The sequence below is a fragment of the Balaenoptera borealis genome (assembly GCF_965194805.1).
Source record: "Balaenoptera borealis genome assembly, chromosome: 6".
NCBI classification, from domain to species: Eukaryota; Metazoa; Chordata; class Mammalia; order Artiodactyla; family Balaenopteridae; genus Balaenoptera; species Balaenoptera borealis.
In genome coordinates, this window is record NC_138863.1 from 63674731 (window position 1) to 63691106 (window position 16376).

The 16376-nt window shown below is 38.8% G+C and overlaps 1 protein-coding gene across 3 annotated transcripts in view; it reads right to left on the reverse strand.

The window, feature by feature from the left end:
- Positions 1 to 307: 307 nt before the first annotated feature.
- CERS6 (ceramide synthase 6) overlaps positions 308 to 16376 on the reverse strand; it is a 313957-nt gene continuing 297888 nt past the window's right edge. Inside the window, exons 9-11 of one of the 3 annotated variants that reach the window (XM_082396856.1) lie at positions 9345 to 9501; positions 8759 to 8782; positions 308 to 5898 (exon numbers count right to left, since the gene is read on the reverse strand). In XM_082396856.1, the coding sequence (XP_082252982.1) occupies positions 5746 to 5898; positions 8759 to 8782; positions 9345 to 9501 (334 nt within the window). In that variant the 3' untranslated portion in view covers positions 308 to 5745. The remainder of the gene's footprint in view (positions 5899 to 8758; positions 8783 to 9344; positions 9502 to 16376) is intronic. The other 2 variants (XM_082396857.1, XM_082396858.1) reach the window with 2 other exon arrangements.

The window sequence follows — 16376 nt, forward strand, 5'->3', positions numbered from 1 at the left end:
GCACCTGTATGAGGGGCTAGTGTCAAGTTACGGTCCCTGCAGGCTGCGTGGCAAACAAAATGGTTGCTGAGGCAACACCACCATCAAGTAGCTTAGCTAAATTCTCGACAAAATAACATATAAATAGAACATTATATGGAACGTATAAATATTACATCCTTTTTTGTAATCATAGCGACTACTGGGATTTGAGGAGGCTTACAAGAAACTCATAGGATGATGTGAGGATAAATCTTGTCCAGGAAGATGTGACATATTACCAACACAAGCTCGGTAGTGCTTACAGAAAAGGGCATTTACACTGTACTCTTAATACTTATCTTTATTATGAAAGTGTTTTCGAAGTAAAATGATCCTCATTATAATGATTGCTTCCAGGGATCAAGAATGAATAATTATATTTTCATATAAAAATCAGCAACACATAATAACAATACATAAAATAATTCTAATTGGCTAACAGTACATCATTCCATTTCTGACAGAGATGCTCAAGCGCTGAATTGTCTTAACAAGTAAGGTTTTGTCACCTATTCTATTTCTCACAGCAAGTTGAAAAAAATCAAATCTCCAAACTAACCACCTTCCCCTTGCATGACACCAAATGGCTATGGAGGTAACTGATCATGTGGGTAAAGAGGTGATGAAAATCATGAGCTCAGAGGCTTTATGAAACTCTGGGAAATCAAACTTGGAGGGTGTTTTCCATGTTTAAATTAATGAAGCGCTAAGTTCCAGAATCACCACATAACTGTTCCTATTACAGAGCTAATTTCTCTTTGGCAACTAACCTTTAAAAACCCCTAATTTTTAAGAGCAGTTTTACAATGACAGTTTTAAAAAATTACTGTAGATCCAAAAGAAAAAAAATGTCTCTATAAAATCTAATTTTTCACTTAACATAGAAATCACACCAACAGCTGTTGTTCCCTGGTTTCCAGGCCATGCAACATATACTGAAACAGGAAGCCAAGCTTTCATGGACTTGTGTTAAGGAAAACAGGCTCACGTGGGCACAATACTTTTTAGGAAAAATGGAATCAGGCATAGAAGGAAGTATGGTACACAACTGATCCAAAGGCTATTGGGAAATTGATAGCAGATAAGTGACAATATTCTGGCTGCCTTTTATTAAGAGTCCCAGGAGACTTAAAGGAATGTGAGTGAAAGATAAGACAGATCTTAGGCTAGTGGTCCCCTCCCATTGCTTCCTGGGCAATCTTGAGACTGTCTAGTCCTGTGGAGACACCATATGATGGGCCGTCTGCCTGCAGAGACTTTGATCGGATGGGGTCTCAGCTTGTGGCCATTTGGTAATGTGCTCCTTTCAAAGGCTTCAGGTTTAACTCACGTTGGAAAGACTAAGTTCTCCTTTGAGTGTCTACAGATCTTATTAACAGTTACTTATGATGTTTTATGTTCTCTAACACAATTTTCTCCATAAAAACCAGCATCAGGTATGCTCCCTCTGAGCGCATGTTAGAGGCGTTCCAACAGCATAGAGTGGACCAGTGAACAGGCCTCCTCGGCATCTACTGAGCGCCCCCTAGGGGACGGGAGGGGACCATGCATACAAATGCAAACCACAGGGCCTTTTTCTGGCCTATTACTAATGAAGAATTAAAATGTGGCCACAGCGAACCAGTGCTAATTACTATCTGGTAATTTGATAATGGTACAATTTCATTTAACCAAGAGAAACTTATCCCTACTCTGGGGACAACAATAACTTCATTTAAAAAAATATCTTGCTGCATTTTGCATGAACTGTTTGTGACTGACAGTACTCCTTCCATGGACAGCACACAAGTGCAGACTTTGATCTCATTTGATCTTTTTTATTTTAACGTTAGGAACATTTCAGGGCTACTAATATTTATCTACAAAGCAGGAGTGAGCCAAAGACAAAGAAAAAAAAAGTAAGCTAATTAGAATCTTAAGATCTCAAATAGCACATGAAATGTAAACATTTAACCTCTTATTTCCAAAGGATTTCTTGAAACTTCTTTGGACATAATGATATCATCACACATACTGACAAAGAGAATTATTTAATACCTTCAGAATTATTCTGTATGCTTTTCATACTTCAAATTAAGAAAAAAATACTCAAATATTCAGGCAACTTTGGCATTAACATCTCCAAGAAGGGGACAAAAATAACTACCAATGCAAAAATCATGAATAGATTGGGAACAATCACGGGTGTCCATAAAGTTCTCTTGGAAGAGCTCTTTTGTAAAGACTCAGGTAACTTGGAATGAAATGTGATTTTTTTCCTTTGGCCCAGATAAATGAGGTTGAAGAATATAGAGTGGAAGATTCAGGCCCTTTCTACCTAAGGTGCAAGCATTTAGTCTGCTCAAATTCAAACGCTATCCAATACTCAGAACGGAAAGTCTGGTAATAGAACTGGACATTTTGAGATTTACCCACCATTTTGGCTAAAGGTGACCCGATTTTATCCCACTAAAGAGTTATTTCTCTCACCCAATTGCTTGTTTTCTTTGGAGAGCCTATCTTTTTTCCTAGTTCATCTTTGTCAGATGCCTGTTTCATTATCTGATGGTACCTCAGGATACCATCTGTCTAGCAGCGTAGCAGGAGTTGGATGCTAATAAAATCCTGGGGTGAAGCAGAAATCATGTGCATTTTTTCCAACACTTAGTTTAACAATCCAAAGTAGTTGCTCCCCCATTCTCAACATTCGTATCACTTAGTTTGGAAATGGGAACTACTTAGATGCTGACTTTAGGGCCTCCATGATCTTAGCTCTGAGACAAAGAGGCTGAAGGAGTCTACCACTCTCAGCTGTCGGGGGGCCATGAACAGGAAGTGGAGAAGGAGGTGGGAAGTTTCTATTGCGCATGGCAGATGGTTTTCATGAAAAGGATATGGATAAGGACGAGTCAGTGATATTTTGGTTTTATCATGTTTTTTTGAGAAACATACAGGTACATACATAGATCACACATTTTTATATCATTTATTGACCCAAGGCCAAATTCTACTTGATTTTCTACATTTTTTCTCCCTCTAATCAATCTACAAAAGCTATAGAATTGGAGAATAAGATATTACCTTTTCTAGACTCCTTCCTACATATCTCTTTGTACCTTGGGAAGGTTTGAATATGACTAGGACAGGCTAAGTTAATCAATGGGAAACAACACTCTTACTAAACCTACAGTTTACTTTACAAAATCCACTTCCAAAGCTATAGCTTGGCACAGGTAGAAGATAGGCGATCTCACATATTTTCCTCTCTCAGCCTTATCAGGCCACCATGGGAGAGCAGTAGACAAGATATATTATTCTTCATCTCAAAAGACCTACAAACACCATTCTGATTAGTCAAAAAGAACTCTTTGCCTTAAAATGTAAAATGAAATAAAAATCCACAGATACATAGAGGACTGCGTTAAGTTACTGCCATTGGTCAGAGAGGCTCTGAGAATTCTCAATCCTTCTAAGTGACTTTTGGGAAAAACAAAAGATTGTTCAGATGTCTTTGCTAAGGACAGACTTAATTTTCTTCATTTCATGCAAATCTTCTAAACCTTTAATTTACAAGCTGATCTTTTGAAATTATTTTTCTGTGCTAAAAGTGTCAGATGATTCAAAGTTGAACACACTGTGGTTCTCTGGTTTATTTCACCCATCAGGGGACTTGCTCTAGACACTAAAGCAAGGCACGAGTCATTCTTCTGTTCCATATTTTAGTTGATAAGAAACTTTCACCGTCTCAAAAATTTTCAGCTATAACATGCTTGCTGTTTACTTTTTATATATCCGCATTTTAGCAGATGTTCAGATGACTTAACAAGTATATTTGGTATTTAATGATCGGTCTTACAAACACGACCATCCACAAATTACACTCCTAGACATATCCCTGTTCTGTGAAATAAAATAATAAGGCTTTACAAGAAGAGTTAGTTATACTGTTTCCTCAGTAAACAAGCAGACATATTTCCAAGGCTCTTCAATCATTACTATGGACCATACCAAAAACACACTATTTTATAAGCAGGTGGGAAAAGAGTTAACATTACAGCATGAGGTTTTTGTTTGGAAGTATTAACACTCATGTTGCACACTGTGGGCACAAAGCTTTATTTCAATTTTTTTAAAAAATTGAATTGAATATGAATGGTTTTGAGCAGGACATGCACTTCCTAGTATTTTGCTGTTCCCTTCACTAGCCCTGACTTGCACATTGATATCACTGCATTATGGTTTGGGACTCTTTTTTTAGAAGATGGTCTTTCTGATTTATGAAATAAGTATTTATAATACCTTTTTATTCCCTCTTACTAAAAAGCTGGTTTCAAGAAAAGAGATAAAATCTTTGGTTTATGTGTATGGTTTTCTTATCTATACATAAATAACACTGCCCTGTAGGAGACTATGGAAACTTATTTTTTCAGTTATCTTTCTCATTGCTGAGTAGAATTTTTATTTTTTTTTTCTGGAAATAGCTCCCTTTGAACAAAAATTCCTGGAAACTGAGCAAGTTCTTCAAAGAAGCAAACAAAAGGACCTAGAGTGTAACACTGCTCAGTTTCTAGTAACAGGAAATTCTGTTATGTTATGGGTTATGTTTAAGGAGAAAAGACAAAGGGTAAAATGGTCTTTCTCCCATTGGCTTTATTTTGCTCAGAAAAATAAAAACATCAAGATCAAATACTAGATAGGGCGCTTTCTTGAAAGCTGGTTGCGGTAAAGTGCTTTGCATTAGAGGTGACTTTTGCCAACTCTTGGAAGTCTCCTTTTTCTCTCCCAAAATATACTAAGCTTCTTTTTTTCATGACATGGCAAAAGACGGCGCTAATTACAGGGGTAGTGGTAAAACCTGGTTGAAATCTGCTGCTCTCTTTGTATTATTCTCAGATCATGGGACAAATTCCCAGTAGGAAGAGTGACTTCTTTGTTTGTAACCATGACCTTAAGTCTTCCTTCAGAGCCAGAGCACTGACTCCGTAATAGAGAATAAAAAAATCTCTGTAACCTCCAAAGTTAATCCCCAGCTAGCTGCCATTCTCACTGAAGAAATCTTGGCTGTGTGAATAAGAAATGACATCTAATCCAAAGCAATTTAATACACAACAAATTTTTTAAGTCCTCCAATAACCACAGTCTTTAATTGGAACAGCTAATTGACCACGAAGAGTGACAATTACAAAACTGAGCTTATCCTGTTTCAACTTTACACTGGGAGAAAGCTCACTGAGACTGTACAGGCCATTTCGAAACAGGCACTGTAACACAAAGAAAGCAAACCTATTTGGAGCTGTACGAGAATCCTGCACTGGGATTTGCTTGCTCTAAGTGACCAATTAAGCTAATGCTCCTAGCGGACCGGCTTAGGGGAATAGAAAGGCGTAGAAGCAGATCGAGCGTCTCCCTCACTGTCATGAACCCAGAGAGTAAAAGGAGTGAGGAAACCCTCTTTTGTCCACAGATTCACAAACAAATACAAAAAAATAAATAATATTCTAAGACAGTACAAATGCAAATACTGTTCCCTTGTGCCAATTACATAAAGCATGCCTACATATACAGAATGGTAATTCTTCCTCATTCACAGACAGGACATATGGCAGTGCACTATTCAAAATGCTTTGATAATCCTAATTTTTGTTTCTGGTGCTGAGAGATTATGAAAGGAACTGCATTTGCAACTTATTAAATACTTCCAGGAACAAACAGTTCACTTTATTTGGGACTTGTAGTTTTGAGTAATTAATCATCCATGGAGCAAGGGCCAGTGAGGAGATACCCGTTGGTACCACTGGTCCCATTGGTGGTGGTCGCAGCATGGGGGTTATTCCCTGGAGGTTCCGAGTCCTCCTCATCTGAGCTAGACTCAATATCGCTTCGATCATCCTTGGACACCTGTGGAATACGAGAAGGTGAGTGCAGCCAGCTCCGAAGGAACCGTTAAGGTATGGCATGCTCAGAAGTATATGCACAATCATACATGAAGAAAAACAGATCTAAATATTTAAAAAATCAAAGAGGATAGGAACATTGCCATAGTAATAAGTTCCCCTTCTTTGGAGATAGACATTTGGGTGACTAAGTCAGTTATCAAGGAATGTAGGTGGATTTAGGCATCACAGGGGGCTAGCTTTGTTGACTTCCTTAAGGTACCTTTGGATATTGAGAGTGTACTAGACCATGAACCCCACTCTTACTGGCAATGTGGCATATGGTACTACTGGAAAGGCACTATAGGAATTTGGTACAAATGGGTCCATTTATTCTCTGATGATCACATTCTCTTTGAGAATCATTTAAAGTCAGCTCTTTTTCTTTTTTTTTAAAATAAATTTATTTATTTATTTGGCTGCTTTGGGTTTTCGTTGCTGCGTGCAGGCTTTCTCTAGTTGTGGTGAGCGGGGGCTACTCTTCGTTGTGGTGTGCGGGCTTCTCATTGCGGTGGCTTCTCTTGTTGCGGAGCACGGGCTCTAGGCACGTGGGCTTCAGTAGTCGTGGCTCACGGGCTCCAGAGTGCGGGCTCAGTTGTTGTGGTGCACGGGCTTAGTTGCTCTGTGGCATGTGGGATCTTCCTGGACCAGGGCTTGAACCCGTGTCCCCTGCACTGGCAGATGGATTCTTAACCACAGAGCCACCAGGGATGTCCCTAAAGTCAGCTCTTAATTAACTACACTAATGGAGATATTCACTAGCTCTGTTCACTAAAACATCATTCTTATTTGGCTTTTTAATGCATTCTTTGATGATTTAATTTTTCTTTTTTGTCTGCTAGAATTAAGTAGAAATTTTGTTTTGTATACCACATAACAACTAATGGCAGCAGGAGGCATTTGGGGCACTTGCTGGGTGAGGTCTAGTTGAAAATATTTCCCAAGAAAAATCTACTGGCTCGATCATCATGAATTGGCTCCCATCATTTCAGGGTTCTTCCCTCCTCCATTCAGACTCTACAAATCATGAGTAAGGCACCAGGATATAAATCTATATGTTACCATAAAGGATGAAAAAAAATCATACTGTCTCACAAGGAGGTAATGTAGGAAGAAATTACAGAAATACTCTACTGCTTTTAAAATTGAAAGAGTTTGAACCTCCTACTCTATGTCTACATCATGGTAAACATTTTTACCCCACAGGCCTTAAGACCTTTGAGTAACTGCGTGCTGTTTACTTATTGTCTAAGCGGGGGGGAGGGAGGGGGGTAGCAATAGGGACCTGGTGGCTTGCTTGGCTTCACAGAAAGTTTCCCAGTCTAGTTCCTTATGATTCTCTAAGAGGTGGGTTGGGAAGTTGGCAGAATCTCCTGGGAGGCTTTTCAGAATGAACTGGGTTCCACATCTCATCCTCTCTGTCACCGCTACCCCCCAACCGGAGAACCCTGGAATCCACTGCCCTCCCAATTTGAGAAGCCACCATCACTGCAGGAGAACGTCACCTCCGTCAGGTGGGGTGGGGAGGGGACAGGAGAAAGTCCTGAGCTGAGCACTGCTGCTCCAGCCTAAGCAGAGATGACTGAGTAAATACATAAAAATGGACCTCACTCCGATGGCCCTTGAGATGAGATGAGACTCACAAGGACCATCTCCAAGAAGATTTAGATACTGAAACACCAAAATGACTAGATTATAAGGATACTTTAACTTCAAAAAAAATGGGTCACAAAGACAGCATTAGAATGAAAGCTCTACTACGTTTAGAAATCCATTAGTCATAAATTAAGCTGCTAATAGGAAAGAAAACTCCAGTTTCAGAGAGCGATTAATTTACATTTGCATGCTTAGTAAGATTATTTTTAATTGCATTTGGAAAAAAAATCTATACTTATGTTACCTCTAAAGAAAGGAACGATTTAGAATATCCCAAAATAACCCACAGGAAAATAGAGTCCACTACTCATGGCCAAAGATGAATCTTACTGTCCTAGGTGAACAGCAAATTCAGTTAAGATATTCTGAAGCCTGAGATTTGAAATAAAATTGACTGTCTCCTAATAAAGTTGAAGGAGTAAACTAGAGAGAAGACAGTGTATCTGGTGGAAATAGCAATGCAATAAGGACACAAATCATCTAATCTACAGCCTCCTTGCATCTTCAGTTACCATTATCATATTGACAGTATTGTGCACATTGATTTAATTTGTATCCAAATGAGGACGGGAGCGTTTTTTAAAATAGAAATACATGCTCATTTTAAAGAGTACGAGGTCACAGAGAAAAAATGAACTTTTGCTTTTAAACAATTCATTGCTCAAAATATTTTCTATTTACATAGGAGCTGATGCCGAGAATTAGCTTCATAGTACGTGACTAGATGTCCCGAGCCCCGGCGGAAGGGGCTCACAAAGCGGTCACGTGCTGCCCCGCTGCCCAGGGCAGCCCTGGCAAAGAACCGATGCTCTGGCCTCCCTTCTGGACCGCGTTGATCCTCTCCCCAACTTAGTTCTGTTTCTCCTACTTCACTTTGGTCTATTTCTGTTTTTTAGCTGACATGTTGAACACCAATGAAAGAAATCCATCTCCTCCGTTGGATCATGCAAAATTTAACAGAATGAAAGCTCACACAAAAGGTCACTAACTGAGCTGTCCCTAGCATCCCTCACAGCTGGTGGGAGCCACACCTCGGTTAGAGCCTCCAGGCAGCGCCAACAGATTAGACAGAACAATATGCATGGAAACAAAAGCATCGGAGTGCCCCGCCAATGGGCTAACGTGGGACCCAGGACTGGTATAGACAGAGAGAGACGTGAGAAACTTACATGTAAAGGGTTCCACTTCCCAGACTTCCAGGTTGGCAGAAGGAAGAGAACGAACAACGAAAGTAAGAAAATGCCACAGAGAACGTTCCAGAAAAGTCACTGCTCTACACAGAGGGCTTGAGGCCTGGGAAGCTTTATTCAAATCAGCTTCATGAGCCCATTTTTAACCAAAGGGATTTAACTAAATTTTTACTGACAAAGTCATAAATGGTCATACTGCATGCATCAAGCAACCTTTTCTCATAAAATAAAAGAATTATTAAATTTCTGTTTGGTATAAGTATAATCAGAGGAGGACCAAGGGAGACAGAGAAAGGGAGAGTAGGAACACAACAAATAATATACCTCCACTGAATCTAAAATTATAAATGCAGATCATTCAGCAAAGCGATGCTACATGTAAAACAATCAACTAAACAGAAGAAAATGAAAGTTTGTATTGTGTTTCAAAGAGGTTATGCTAAACCTTGAAGGAGAAAAAACAGTTTTGATGAAATTCTAAATAATAAATAACGTTCTCGTTGATTAGAAGAACACAAAACCATAATTTTCTGGGACATATTAGAAAGGGTGAGTTTTATCTTACCTTGCCTTTTGAAATAGCTTTGCAAGCTATTTTTACGATCAAGTAAGACCAGAAGCAGTTCAAGCCTTGTATTACCAACAGCAGTAGGTTAAAAACCCACCAGGAAGGGTAAGGTCCAACAATCTCCCAACTTTCAAATAATGTGGTATTTAACACCCTAAGGAAAAGGAGAAAGTAATCATTGAACACAGCTTTTCACTTTGCCTTCAAAGGAACTCTAGTTACTGCAAAGAAGCACAAAGTCAATGATATCCACTGACTACTCCCTGCAAGGATGGTCTGAAGGCTGACAAGGTACTTAGAAGAGTCATCACCGGAACGATTCCCCTGGTGGCATAACATTCCTTTGGATTCTAGCTTGAATAGTGTACTTATGTTCCCATTCAATTTTGTTGTCATTTCTTCCATTAATTTTCATTACGTTTTCAATTGATTCTATTTCTCACTACTGGTTAAAAGGCCTGTATCATCCTTGAAGTTGCTTTTGGCCTTTAAATAAGTGTGAGGAATACCATTTAATAACATTACATTGCAAGAAAAAAAAAAAGACTAATTAATTCCAGAAACACTAGTTAAGTTTAAACTGTATGCTTAGCACAGTGAGTTAGAATATACTTAAGACCTAATCCCTGTCCTCAAGTGGTTTATAGTCTAGTAGGGGAGCCTGTACTGGGTCCTGAATTTTGTAAGCCTTCCCCTGGGAAAGAACTGGCAACTGAAAGATATCATATTGAAGTGATGTCTTGAGATGAGTGTTGGAAGGATTTTTTTTTTAATTATTAGAATATAATGAATATACTTAGTTGTAAGAGTGTGCACTCGAGGCAGGTGGAAGTATGTGAAGTAATTGGTTCCCTCTGTTATCCAGCATCAGGACCAGGATGGAGCAGCCACCTGGGGCAGATACAGGACGGCTGGTTTCAGTGCTTGGCTCTCATCCTTCCTGTATCTGCTCCTAAGCCTTATGGAAGTTGATTCATGCCTTCTGGACTCATACTGCTGCCACACAGAAGCATGGTAGCCACAAAATTTTGGAATTACTCTCACTTCCTTGCTTTCCTCCTTAGCTCAGTGATGGGCTGGTTTGGAGATCTAAGTGGACTGACAAAACTCATCAAAGTGTATTTCCACCAACTGTCCCTGCAGTGCTTTGCCGGGATCCTCAGGAGAGGTTAGGTGGACAATACTCAGTGACTAAGGGGGAGGGGTGGAAAAACTCTTGAATGTAAGACACGGACCACTCATACAAGAACAGAAGGCACATACACAGAAAATTTTAATATAAGAGTGTGATGAATGCTTTGAGAGAGGTTAAGAAAAGTACTTGGTGAATTCACAAAAGGAAAAAAAAAACACATTTATTTGAGTTGGGATAAGAGGTAAAGAAAAAAAGGAGAATGAATAATAGACATACACGGGTTCCCCATGCCCAATTTCAGCAACCTGCATTCATAGACCAGAATGAGACAAACAGAGTGTGTCTCTAACCCTACCGTATTAGTTATCTCTCAAGAACAATGCTCAATACACATGGATTTAAAATCCTAAAATCAATAGTATGGAGCTGAATTTGACAATTCATTAAAAGTATATTACTCTGTGATATAGTAGTATTCATTCTGGTGGAGGGGGACCAACATTAGGAAATCTATTAATATAATTATCACACATCCATAGGCCAAATTGGCACAAACCTAATTATTCCAACTGCACTGAAAGACATTTGGCAATGTTCAATTCTCCACTGCCGATGTTTAACACCTGGAACTTAAAGCACTTAATATGATTTTTATCCAGCTCAACTCAGCAGTGGTCATAATATTTAACAAATACCAGAGTTACTGACTTTATAATTAGGAACAAACCACGGACAACCAGCATCACCATTATTATTTAACCCTATTCTGGTAGTTCTGGCTGTTAAGTATGGTAAAAAGTCAGAGTTCATTTCAAATAATAGGCATTACATCTCTGTAACTATTTCAAACACAGCAAACAATCAAAATCTCCAATAACAGGTAGTGGTTAAAAAACTATGAAGATATTCCAGAAATTATAAAGTCACTCACAATATTAAACATGTTTCAAGAGTTTCTTATGATAGAGAAAAATCGTAATATCTCAGTTCCATAAAATAAATATATATTTGCACATACACACAGAAAAAGTAAGAGAATTATAATTCATTGGAAGGAATTAAAGCCATTATAGACTTTCTTTCTTTGGTGGATTAGGGAATTTTGTATTTTCTTCTTTATATTCTTCTCTTTTCCAAATCCGTGACAAATAATTAGGACAAAATACAAGTTATTTATAAAAAGGAATAAGTTAGGATAATGTGTATATTCCTGCCTTGTTTGTTATCCCAAGAGGCAGCCATGTCTTTATACACAGTTTGCAGGCCACAAGACAACAGGTCTAAACAAAGATGAACTCCACGACAGCGAGGGAGGCCTTACATACCTTACGCTTTTCTATCTCCAGCACCTTGCAAAACACTGCGAAGTAATTTGCTTGCTGGACCTGATGGCTGACTGACTGTGTGTTTGTTCAGTAATCAAATCAATAGATATGCACAAGACAACTCGGGAATAATCACAATAATTTTATTTCAGAACCAGCTCTGCTTCTTGACATATTAAACACGTTGACCTTCAGAGGGAATTTAGTTTCATTTGCACAGAAAGAGGTCCTGTAGAAATGGCAACCATGACTGCGTGATGCTACGCATTATAAATTAGCCTTTGCTGAATTATAAGTTTGAGAACCTTTCTCACCATTACAGTTTGCTTGGCTTATTATGAACAGAGTGTCATGCAGTCGCTGGTGACATGATAGTCACATTAATTTCTGAAACACTGCATCAGAATTTACAGGCTTTGCCATGACAATCAGTGGCACCTCTGAAATGCCACTCAAAAGTAATGGGATTTCTTTGAAAATTGACTTGGCTGCCTGCAGAGACAATTGAGAAAAAACAATCAGTGCACCAAAGAGCTATACCTCTCAGTGAGAAGCTTGGTAAGGAAAACAATATATGAGGAATTGAGAATGAGGAGAGAGACATTATGCCACTTGGATTCTGAAATACAGCAAACCCAGGAAATGGCGCCTCTGTTTAGCCACAGAATGTTTCTGATGAGAAAACTGTCCCCTTTTGGGCAAACTATTAAAATGGTGATTACAGGATTTTATCCTTTCCCAGAGGTTAGCGTTAGGAGTACATACTTTAATGACGTCATTACAAATCTATGGTAACAGGGCTCTGAAGAGTGGTTATCTCTGAGGGAGGATTGAGGGGACAGGGCAGGAGGGAGGCTGCTGGAATGCTGGAAACATTCTCTATCTTGATTCAGGTGGTGATTATGCAGATTATACATATGCAAAATTTTACAAATGTAAAAATGTATCATGAAGATTTGTGTACGACATTGTGTGCATTATACCTCAATAAACTAAAATGGAAAAAAGTACTCTGGGGCAAACACTGCCAATTGGCAAACTCTTTGGCTTGCATAATTACTATAAATCAGTGTTTCTACCCCCCCTCCCCACTAATTTGGGGTCAATATATGGCTTCTAAGAAAATAGATTTTTTTCTTCCCCCCAAATAGCCTACAGCATCAAACCTCCTCCTGCTGCTCCAATCAAGTGGTGGAGAGTTTGGAAGCATAAGGGGCCAGAAAAGACCATTTTCCTTTTCATTAATGTTAGGGTCACTTAACCACTAGATGGCGCATCACGCATGTACAAAGCGTGCTCAAGTAGGTCTATTCTGCCAAAACCTTCTGCCAAAGTCTGGGTCCCAGCATAGAAATCACTCCATCTTTAGGTTACACCTTCCTTTCTAAGAATCTTCCCCAACAATGGAATGAAGAGGTTCCCATCTGTGCTTCTTTCTTCCTGTGTGATTCCCAATAGAAACGATGCCTGCAGGGCAAAGCGCCAAGCAATTCACTGGTGATGTAAAGATGCACCACTTACCACCCCAACAGCTTAGCCCTGATAGGTTATTTTAATGGCTGTTTAATGAATCATAAGAATTTAATTTGACTTGCCCTATAGTTACTTTTGTTCAGTCTTACCCTTTATGGATTTTTCATCTTAAATTTGATTATCACAGAAATATGTATATATAGGCTATGTGGGGATAGGAGGAGGGGAATGTATACATTCATGCAGAAAAGTTTAGCCACTTTTCCTTAAGCAAAGAAAAGTCAGAGTAGTCTCATTTTAATCCTATATTTAAGGCTTAATGTGACTTCTGCTTGCCCCTTAAACCTCAGAAGTCCAGAAGTCTTCTACTGCCATAGAGCACAGTGTGAAAAGATCTCCACTGGTGTCTCATTCAGAAAAGCTATAACCAATGCTTTTTTTTTTTTTTTTAATTTTTATCGTGACTGCCAACTCAAAAGTTTATCTTTAGTATGCAAAGTTAGATAAATATCCTTACTTTCCGCTCCATATATCTTACTTTAAAAATATTCCAGTGATTTAGAGGCAGGATCACATAATGGTGGTTGAGTTATTAAAGATGACAGAGGCCTAGGTGCTCTCACTGTGTGAATGAAGTTACAGGTGGATGTTTACGATAAGGCCATGGCAAGTAATCATAAGCTTTGCCTGCGCGCCTTCCTCTTTTACCCCCACCAAAGAGCTCTGCCTGAGCCTTGGTTGTGTGTTTCTGGAGTGATCTATAGAGAAACCACAATAATTAGATCCATGTCAAATATCCAAAGAGAGCCAAGATTGCTTCTCAGGGAGAGTCAGGTTCAGGGCCTCACGCTGAGGATTGCTGCATGATGCCAGTGAGGGTAGATTAAAAAGGAAAACTTGTTTTACAGTCAAAATTAAGGTGTTCTTTACTTCAGAGCTTTTGAATGGTCTTGACTTTGCTTTCCCAGACAGACCACAGTATATTTCAGGATGTGTGTGTGCTTCTCTGGCATTTATTTTCATTTGACCTACACAAAACATAAATGAAAAGTAGATTCTACCTAAAGCTTATCCATAATCTACTGGCATGTTTTGCTCATTTTAAAGTAGATGGTAATAGAAAAGCATTTAAAAGGTACTCTCAACAGAAACCATGGACACTTAACACCTGAAAAAGAAAAGTCAGGTAATTAATTCACTGTTATAAGCAATGCTCTTTGTCCTGGTTTTTCTAAAGTAATAAAAGCTCCAGACTTAAGAACAATTTGGTCAAGCGTTGTTGGGTAGTCAAGGCTGCTAGACAGCAGAAAACCTTGCTCACAATGCCTGGATGCCTAATTATCTCGAATAATAGATTTGCAGCCTGTAGCAGACACAGAAGTAGCTTCTCTATCCCTGAAAGGAAGCTGAACTTGAACCCAGAGGGACCATCTGTCTTTCCTCTAGCAATGGGCATATCAGTTCTGTCATATTCTTATCTGAGTAAGACATGGGGATCAATTCATTTATTTTTACTTTTAGGTCACAGCCTGGCCAGACTTAGACATTGATCCCTTATATCACAGGAAGTTTGTCACTAGTAACTTCCTGGCTGGGGTGGATTTTTTTCTCAAAATGAGTCACTGCCCTCTTGGTGCCCCATTTGCTGTCTGTCTGCCTGAGTTCCCAACCCCTCCACAGCCTGGTCTGCCTTTCTATGTTCCTCATCTCCCAACCTGAGTTTCCCTAGCGAAGAACATGTCCTTCGGGCTGTATCCTGATTCCAACATACTTACTTTCAACCCTCCTCTTTGTTGCCTACGTGCCCCTAAAACAGACTTGTCTGGTTCTCAATAACTGCTCTTTTTTTAAAGATTTTTTTGATGTGGACCATTTTTAAAGTCTTCGTTGAATTTGTTACAATATTGCTTTTGTTTTTTATGTTTTGGTTTTTTGGCTGCAAGGCATGTGGGATCTTAGCTCCCCGACGGGAGATCAAACCCGTACCCCCTGCATGGAAGGCGAAGTCTTAACCACTGAACTGCCAAGGAAGTCCCCATAACTGCTCTTTATTGAGTAACTAGTATGTGTTGAGCACTGGCCCAAACACGTTATATACATTGTTTTACTTAATCCTTTCAACACCTCATACAGAAGAATCCCCATATAGTAGAATTCTTACACTAGGCTAATATCTATTGAGCTTTATGTGTCAGGAACTGGGCTCAGGGTTTAATGTGCTAACGCATAATCCTCATGAAATAAACCCTACGTGATAAATTCTGTTTTCAAAGTAGGTATTATTATGTCTATTTCACAGATGAAGAAACTGAACCACAGGTTTGTACTGTAGGCCCAACATTGTCCCCACTGTTGGGGACACATATTCGTGGGCCTCAAAGAAATCATCTAGTTGGGGAGCTGGGGATGGAATATAAATTGGCATATTGTATTTAGTGGGTAATGTTACCACATGTAGCAAAATGTACATACCTACTGAGTCTATGATTCTATTTCCAACCTTTTGTCCTAAGGAAGAATTTCAGGCATTTGGAAGATTTAGCCATAAGGATGTTCATTTAAATATTATTTATAGTAGCATACTACTTGAAACATCCTAGATGATGTTTACAAATAGGGTACTGATGAATAAACAATGACCTTCTCAGAAGATGGAATATTCTGTAACCAATATAATTATGTTATAGAAGAATACTTAATGAAATGGAAAAATGCTTATAGTACAATGTTAAATGAGAAAAACAAAGCTATAAAACAGTATGTGCAGAATGATCGCATCTTGGTAAAGAAAAAGATGTAATTTTAAGCATATAAAATGTTAGAAACAAAGACATCAAATTATGAACAGTGGTTATTTCAGAATTATGGGATTGGGATTTTTTTTTTTCTTCTTTGCGGTGTTTCATATTCCATAAAATTTCTGTAATGAGTATTTTAGTATAACATGTATATAACCCCATACATAAATATCAGTTTAAGTTAAAGTTTGAGGAGACCATAGGAGAATGATAATAGATAGCCAAGCGCTAACAGAAGCCTCTAAAGGTCTTAACTAGGGCAAAGAGGGCAACAGATTTTCGCAGAGCTGGATGGATT